Source organism: Gasterosteus aculeatus, chromosome X, assembly GCF_964276395.1.
Source record: "Gasterosteus aculeatus chromosome X, fGasAcu3.hap1.1, whole genome shotgun sequence".
Classification (NCBI taxonomy): Eukaryota; Metazoa; Chordata; class Actinopteri; order Perciformes; family Gasterosteidae; genus Gasterosteus; species Gasterosteus aculeatus.
This window is the reverse complement of record NC_135698.1, coordinates 4,499,058-4,507,566: the sequence shown is the minus strand read 5'-3', so window position 1 is coordinate 4,507,566 and position 8,509 is coordinate 4,499,058. Positions and strand designations below refer to the sequence as shown.

The window sequence follows — 8,509 nt, the reverse complement described above, 5'->3', positions numbered from 1 at the left end:
GCATAGAGAGAAGAAAATATACGTAAACAATTATTGTAAATTTTGCTAGAAAATCAAGTAATTCATGGTTCAACTGTATATATCAGATTAATTGGACTTCTGGATCCACCTAGGTCTGCTACGAAAACTACATGCTAGTGTTCTGCTGAGGACAATCGGTCTTCACACACAGTTCACATGTAGAGGGAGAAATAAGCCATTTGGGACGGACAAAGCTTTATTGGCATGTGGGATTGACATTAAAAGACAAATACCGGCGTAATCGGTGGCGTCATGCAATGCAAATGTGTTATTCAACGTCATCCTGCTTGATAGAGCAAAAAAACGTTACACGCTACCACACGGTACAATTGTTGTGTCAAATATTAAGCAAAGCAACCATTATTGTACATCAATGTTTTTAATCTGTCATTTATATGTATAAATAAATGACAGATTAAAAATCTTTGATATGGCGCTGTGTGTTCAAAAGTCACATTCATTAAAAAACGATTTATTGAATTGGCCAACAGTATTTAATACCTTGAGAAAATTGATGCCCTTTGATCAGCATATAGTCATGATGAATATATATATATATATATATTGATCTTTTCAGATCCATGTTGCTGTCAGATTGCAAGAGCACACTGTTTTGTAACAGCAGCAAACGTGTTGTTTTTGAAAGCCTCAATGCCATCAAATGTAGATCAAACGTTTCTTTCAATAAAAACATTTTTGACAACTCAAAATTCATTGTAATTCATTGACTTCAAGGAATTATTTTGTGGGCAGAACATTCCTACACATATCTGAACGAATGTGGCCCAACGTGTTGGACAAAGGTAAAAATTCTTAACATGTTATCAACCATTAGAACAAAATGCAATTGAGAAACTATTAAAAGACAGCTACGGTTCAAATAGGTCTGGTCCCATCAACTCCCTCTTTCACTTTCCTCTTTTCTAATGAACCGCACACACACACACGTACAGCAGATACAAAAAGTCTACCTTTATTTTTATATTACTAGTGTGGACTAATTCAAGAAAAAATACGTAGGAAGTTATTCTCAGATTCTTGTTAAGAGGAATCTCATCGAAATGTCATCTGGCCGCTGCTGCACTTCAGAGGCAGTACGAAGATTTGGACCCTCAAGCAGGCTTTTATGTTATGAAATAAATTCAGTGCTCAAAAAGGTATGTTATTTCATTTTTTATACACGTCGAAACCCAAACATCTGAACTGTCGAACTAAGCCAATCTGATAATAAGAATGTTTTGATTTCAATCACCAAAAAAGGGTATAATTTGTAACCACAACAGTAAAAAGGCCACAGTCCATCATCTGGCGTCTTGCTCATTCCATTACAACAGCAGCACAGAGTTTGAAAACTGCTCACTCCTGAATGCTGACTAAAGAGGTGCTGCTGCTGCTGTGTTCGGAGTACGATCTTTCGTCAGGCCTCTTTGAGCAGAATGAGTGCCAGTGTTTACTGAAGGAGAGCTCTAGGAGGACCTTGTCCGGCGTTGACTCAAGCCTTAGCTTTACTTGCTAAACGGGACGACAAAATGCAGAAGGCCACATGTGGGATTTGAACCCAGGCCACTGCGGTAACCATGGGAACTTAACAAAGCTATTTTACATGTATTTAACAAATTGGAAGATTTTAAGAGAGATTTAAAGAATCTGGTACAACAAAGAGTAAATTGATAATTCAAATGCATTAATACGAAAAATATTCACTCAGTGCCTCATGTATCTCACTTGAAGAATCTGTTTTAGGCTCCTCCCCTTTTGATTCCCCATGTGCCCTGCCAAATATATGAATGAACCAGTAGTTGCCACAAATGCAGCTCGTTATTGCGGCCTTCCACACAGAGTAGGACTTGGTAAATCTCTGCATTATTGTAAAATATCATTATTTATTAACTCATGTAATAGTCAATTTTAATTTACGTGAACATAATGTGTTCTGTTTTGCATCCTGTGAAAAATGAGTCATATAAATGAGGTGTTTTTTAGAGGAAGCGTTTGGAGGGTTTGCAACGTTTTTTTAAGTTTTAAATGAAACGTTCAGGCAGCTTCCTGCAGCCTAATTTCGACACAGTGGTTGCTAGGCAATTGCTCCCGGGCACAACATTCCTACATTTCCCTTGAGAAAAATAAATCTGTCGAAAAAATATTCAAGACCATGACGAGATTCAACGGCCGGTAAAATTGTCAATTTAAACAACCGGGAGAAACCATGTTAATTCAGAGGTGTGGACTAAGCGGGACTCTTCTTGCTCGTTGCCAGTCCCAACTAGCCGGCTGATCTTCTCGTCTCTAACTCTTGCAGATGTGGAACCCCTTAATGAGCTTGTTGGCTTTTCTCATGGAATGCGGCCTGCATGTCTCGGCCCGAACTCCATCTCCCTGCAACTCCTCACATGTTGAGACGCCATAAGAGCGCCTTATAATAACACATAGAATAAATGACATACAGAGAATGAGCATAGCATCAAACAGCTGTATTTGCCACGTACAGATAAAGTGATGTCTCTCTGTGTCCGTATGAAGTCGCTCTCCCTGTGTGTTGTAATCCGAGCTTTTCTGGGTTTTATTAACATAGCGGGCTGGTCGCTAAAATGCCATTTTGGCAAGCTAATGGCCAACCTCTGGTCCCCCCCCTCAGGTTAACCCTGTCAGCTCTGTTGCTGTAGTTTGTACTCAAAGAATTGTTGGAGCACGTTTAAAGAGATTGGGCCGTAGGTTTAGGTGTAGACATTTTTTTTATTTTTTTTTTAAAGATTCACAGAATAAACTCGGGCCGAAACGCAGCGGGACCAAACGTGTGTCACTCTGAGTACATACTATTTAAATAAAAAGACCCTCAGTGTGTCCAGTTGATTTTATCTTTAACATAGATGTCAAAGATTTAAAAGAGTAGATTCATTCATCTTATATCGCAGCTCCCTATAGTGTTCTACGCTGCAAAGTAAGGTGAGCATAACACGTAGTGTTGGTTCTAAAACACAGCTATTGGCTCGGATGAAGTGAAGGACACCCGGCCGTGCGAGGAACACTGAACAGAGGGCAGCCGGAGGGTTATGAGGCCTGAGATTGGATCCTAGAAGCAGCAGTGGGAGTTGATGCCATCGAGATGGTCGCTAGTGGGTTTGCTTTCATTATATCGGTTAAAGGTGCAAGCGCTGGGGACCGATAAGCGTCCTCAGCGGAAGAGGAGGGGAATGACGGAGGGGGGCGGGGGAGAGGGGTGGGGGGCAAACTGCTTACGTCCCAGTGCTGGGACTCTCCCCGGGTGCCAGGAGTTTTTGGAGAATCTTTTGGTAGAACGGGGAGAAGACCAGCTTGTTGAAGTTGATGAGGCGACTGAAGCGAACAGCGAGCTCCATCACCTCCCTGCCGACCGGGGCCAGACCTCCAGGGAGAGAGGGGGGGTTCTTGTGTTGACTGGACTCTAGGGAGGCCAGTAGGTAGTTCTGAAGCCGGGATTCTGAGGGAAGTGGGAAAAGAGAGAAGCCACATGAACGTGTGCCCGAAAAACGCGAGGCTTCGTCGGCCCCCGAAAGCCCCTCCCACGCCGCGCCTTCTTACCCATCAGCTGGCGGACGCTGTTGTCGGGCTGGATGATAGCGGAGATCTGTCCCGTCAGAGCGCTCCTCCGGACCGCCGTGAACGGAGAGTAGCCGTGTCGGCTCAGACACTCGCTCAGCTCGACACACAGCTTCTCCCCGACGGTCGCTAAGGCCTCCGGTGCGTTGAAGGACCTGGCGACAGGCAACAGGGAGGCGTTCAAGTACAGCGGCACTCACACCACATACATATGGATGGATGGTCGGTTTTGCTGTGGGACGTCACTTGGTGGATGAAGGATAAGTTGGAAACAAGACAGCCAGATTCTTTGTAAAATGTGCGAAACAGGTTGTATAGTAATATTCGTTCATTCATTTAGCAGGTTGTCGCTGCCCGTTATTACGGCGCTGTGCCTATGAACGTGAACATAATATACGCGATCTGGGGGCCACCCAAAGAGGGACCAATCAGTAAAAAGTATTTCCCTGTTGTTCTCGCTACGTTTATGTATTATTTTCTTGTCTTTTTTGACAAAGCATTACAGCATAACGGTACCCCGTGCTGTGATGTAGTAACGCAGTGTCCCGCTAAAGAGGTACAAAGATCACTGATGGTGAAAGCGCAGTGGGGCCGCTACTCACGCCGCGTGCATGTCCGCAAATATGGCGCTGACGATGTCCTTCAGCTTCTCCATCAGCCCCGGCAGGCCGGATATGGCCTCCCCCGTGGTGGTGTAGACGATGAGCAGCACGGACGACAGCATGACCAGCCGCTCCTCCTCTCGGTGCATCTCCTGGAACCGGACCTGATCCATCAGCACCGTCTGCAGGGGGGGCGTGAGAAGGGGGGGGGGCGTGAGGCGAGGAGACGGGCCGCAGCACAGAGGGACTTCCGGCGGTTTTGCGTTCACCTCTGGGAAGGGGTCGGAGGCGTGGGACCACGTCAGCAGGCGGAGGTAGGCGTGGTTGTGGACGTTGACGGGGGAGAGGGAGGGAGGGCCTGACGACGGGGCGCAGGGGCCCCTCTCTCTCATGCATCTCAGCGTGTCCTCGAGCCACTTCTCTGTGTAGTCTAAGGCATCTGAAGGGGGGGGGGTTCATCGTTAGATCGAGGCGCCAATGAAAGAGGCCTGCTCTTAGTGGAGAAGCTAATAGCGACATTGACTTTGAATGGGACAATGCGTCATTTAATTTAACCTCATCGGCTTTAGTATGTGCAGACTGTGTCGCCGTTAAGGAGTCGCTGGGCTTCATTTTGTTTCAGGCTGTAATTGGTTAGCTGCCTCGATGCGAAGCTATAAAGAAGGTAAAAGGGGACAGAATATCTACTAATGGGTTTCAGCGGTTTCTATGTGCCTGCATAAATGAGTCATGGAAAAGAGAGATTCCTTACTGCGGTGCTTCTCCAGAAACCCCTGGAACTTGCTCCTCTCGTACTCGACCGACTGCTGCATCAGGTGAGGCCGGATGCTGGTCAGGGCGAAGTTAGCCATGTCCACCTTCATCAGGTCCAGCACGGAGAATATTTCCCTGGGAGGGAGACAGAAACGGGGGGCTCACACGGCGCCTAACGCTACCCTCCCAAAATGCACTGTTGGAGGTTTGAGATTCCGGGTCCAACCTCGACCACTTGGTCGGCGTTAGCTCCTCAAGCGTCATTCCAGAACGCCCTGATCCCCTTTGCCCAAGCGGACTGGAAGGAAAATTCCACCTAAAGTCATACCCTGAGGCCCCCCCCCTCCACCCCAAAACATGCCTGACTCGTAATTGTTTCCCGGGCTCACTTAAGCAGGGGCACGATGTCAGTGATCTCCTTCAGCTTTCGGATGTCCTCGTCCCTGCAGGGGGCGCACAGCGAGCCCATCATCCCGACGATGAACTGGGACAGCTTGCCGATGTCCAGCGCGCCGTTCTCGGCCTGCTGCTGGATCAGCGGCAGGTCCAGGACCTCCTCGATGCGGGAGCGCAGGCGGCCGTGGCCCGGCAGCAGGAAGGACAGCAAGGTCTGGGGGAAAGGGGGTGAAAGACGTGCTGCCGGGATTTTTCTCCAGACACGTGACAACAGCAGCTGGAAATAAGACATCACATTTGAGCCTCACCTCTCTGATCTCGGACAGCAGCTTGATGGAGTGTCCGTACGTCTGCGGTTCCTCCTTCAGCTGAGCCTCCAAGCAATCCCAGAATGCCTTGTGCATGATCTCCTTCACTTGGCGCTCCAAGCTGTGCACAGGAGGGGCCGTTACTTCTACAGCGAGAGAACAAGGGACTCTGGGCTATGTGGTTGAATGCTCACCTCCCCTCGGGAAGGACCACCGGTTTGACTTGAAAATCCTGGTTGACCATTATTTCATGAGCCAAAGCCATGTTGGTGACTCCTTCAGCCGTCTCCATCAGCTCCTCCACGGAGACGAACCGGGGCGGGCTGGCTGTAAAAGAAATCCACCTTCCATCATAATGTGCTTCTTCCTTTCTTAAACAAATTTCCACTGTCCACTTGAGTGTAACTTTAGTAAAAGCAGCCACACACACACACAGTCAGGTGACAATAGTCGGTTTGGAAATCTGCTTCAAAAATAGACTTTTTGTTATTATAACTCGACAGCAATTATTAAGTCCCATTCTCTGGCAAAAAAACCAAGAATATGGCGTGCTCACAATAGCCATGTAACATGTGTTGATGTGGTCCCACGTCGGGGGTCTACTGGATGAGATTGACGAGACGACATGCTACACAGTGGCTGTTTTACAGTAACCGGTTGAGACCTTCAAGCTGGGGTCCGTTTTAAGTAGGAGGTTTAACAAACCTTGAGTCAAACCCTAAACTCTGAAAGTATTTATCCTGAGATGGAAAACTCAGTTTGGGGTTTCAGAACAGCTGTTAAAGTTGGTTCAATCATCCATCCTGTGGAACTCCTCTTTATTGCTGTCACTGGTTTGTGTCCAGGGAACGAAAAGGTTTAAAAGACGTTTCAGAACGACGCACACGTTTCTCACTGCTCTGCATACAGCAGCTTTACTAATATTCTAACTTTGTACAGGAAACTACCGTTTGCAAAAAAAAAAGTAATACTACACAAAGAATCTGCTCGGTGACTAACGTCACCCATTTGCTATTTGAGGACGGATGCGGTTATGTACATATTTGATGGACTGTGAAGAAAAACAATACCGTTCAAACAAGTAGCTTTGGAAATGACAATATACCTAATCGGAATGGGAGCGACTGTGGGTGAGTAGGGAGCACGGTCGTCCTCCAATCAGAGGGTTGTCGGTTCGATCCCAGGCCCGGCTAACCTGCATGTCGTTGTGTCCTTGGGCAAGACACTTAACCCAACATTGCTCCTGTAGCTGCGACTACAGTGTATGAGTGGTAGTTACTGATGAGCAGGTGTCACTGTGTATGGTTCTCCTGTCATCAGTGTATGAATGGGTGTGAATGGGTGAATGATGTCATGTAGTGTTAAACGCGCTGTGTGATTGGCTGGGCTGCTGTCAGAGGGAGGCGACTGTGAAAGAAACTCGAGGTTTATTGAAGAAAACCTGCTCCCGACCAGGTTATGTTCACAGGCTCAGTTACCATGGCGACTGAGCCTGAGCTTTAGTTACCTCCCTTTCTGAAACAGACAAGCCAGGGTTGTCCTCATCTCAGGGTTAACAAACTGAGTTTCCACTAGACCTGCTTCTTGGAACGGACCCCTGTTCACTTCAGGAGGCTGAGCGAGCTAACCCGCCTTCCTAATCTGAGTAGACTTCTTTCCGTCTCTGGTCAGCTTGGTGTGATCAATCCTTTTCTCACCTTGAGGAGTGTTCCCCCTGTGGGGGCTCGAACTATTTGCCCGTATCCTCTCATTCAATGTGGCCTCGGGAGCACCCTGCATCCTCTCCTCCTCCTCCTTCTTCTTCGATTCCTTGTCTCCTCTGGCCTCAAGGTGGTCCGCCTCGTTAGGCATGCTTCAGTCTGCACGATAACACATTATGTTTGCAATCAGCAGAATGTTGCATGTATGTTACTGTAACAGTTCTTGTGGGGTGGGGGTCTTCTTCTAGCTAGACATGCAGTATTGCTACATCAATGAACATTATTTGTACGTTATGCGTTTTTGTTGCAGTCCAAACAGGAGATCAGGAGAGATGCAAGTTTGTTGTTGTAATCGAACGACAGATGATGACATCACCTAGACTGATAAGGGGGGGGGGGGCGTGTTGCTAAGCCGGCCGACTGAGAGGCGGTGGACACCACCAAGGCAAACGTAGCAAAGCCTCGCGGTACCGTGGCAGCGAGTGAAGGCCTGTCCGCGGCAACGGTACTAACCTTCAGCGCGTGGGAAGCCCCGAGGAGGGAGACTGGTGAGCCGAGAGGCTCAACTTTAGCTTTGGTCTCTCACTGTCAACAAACAATGCAGCCTTTGTGACAGCAGCTAAATCTGGACAGCCCGGCCACAACGAAATGTATCACCGTCACAGATTTTTTTTTTTTTAGCAGGAGGGAGTCATTCGTTGCGTCCCGGAGAGCTCGAGCTCACTGATGTCGCAGCAGCTTCTCTTCAATGCGCCGTCTGGTAACTGAGCGAGCCGCTTCCGGTTTGGGGTCGGGTTGAGTGTGACGCAGCAGACGAGCCCACTCTCTCGCGCATGCGCACAGCTTCATTTTTTAAGCAAATCAATGGCAGCGGATGGGAATGTGTTAGTTTCTAATGGCACGCATTTCTAGCTCTACCTTTGTAATTTTAGTTTTTTTTTTATTTATGTCTCTGAAAGGAATTAGAGGTTGCGTTGAATGCATTAGATTAAAATGGGGTCTGTGACTGAAGTCTAGGCTAGGTTTATCAGTGGTGTGAGTCATTAACCTAAAGTCCAACAAGGCATACTTTTCCAAATGTGCTACACAAATTCATTATAGTATACAAATACTTGGGTTGTTTACCTAAAGGGACATATACTGGAAAAACTAA

General features: G+C 47.4%; 1 protein-coding gene across 1 annotated transcript; it reads right to left on the bottom strand.

The window, feature by feature from the left end:
• Nucleotides 1–199: 199 nt before the first annotated feature.
• On the bottom strand, nt 200–8,183 carry tcp11l1 (t-complex 11, testis-specific-like 1). The gene is made up of 10 exons (XM_040163302.2): nt 7,870–8,183; nt 7,354–7,515; nt 5,851–5,983; nt 5,657–5,777; nt 5,342–5,562; nt 4,951–5,087; nt 4,469–4,638; nt 4,200–4,381; nt 3,580–3,752; nt 200–3,478 (listed from the first exon to the last, which is right to left on the bottom strand). Exons 2-10 carry the CDS (start codon nt 7,505–7,507, stop codon nt 3,255–3,257), a joined length of 1,515 nt encoding a protein of 504 aa, XP_040019236.2. The 5' UTR covers nt 7,508–7,515; nt 7,870–8,183; the 3' UTR covers nt 200–3,254.
• Between the last annotated feature and the right edge of the window lie 326 nt (nt 8,184–8,509).

Bases quoted from the DNA above. Each gene is read 5' to 3' on its own strand.
- tcp11l1 (XM_040163302.2), bottom strand. From the start codon at position 7,507: ATGCCTAACGAGGCGGACCACCTTGAGGCCAGAGGAGACAAGGAATCG. The intron at 5,088-5,341 runs GTGAGCCCGGGA...TCTCCCTCCCAG, and splicing joins GACATCGTGCCCCTGCTTAA to GGAAATATTCTCCGTGCTGG. The intron at 4,382-4,468 runs GTGAACGCAAAA...CCCCCCCTGCAG, and splicing joins CCTCCGACCCCTTCCCAGAG to ACGGTGCTGATGGATCAGGT.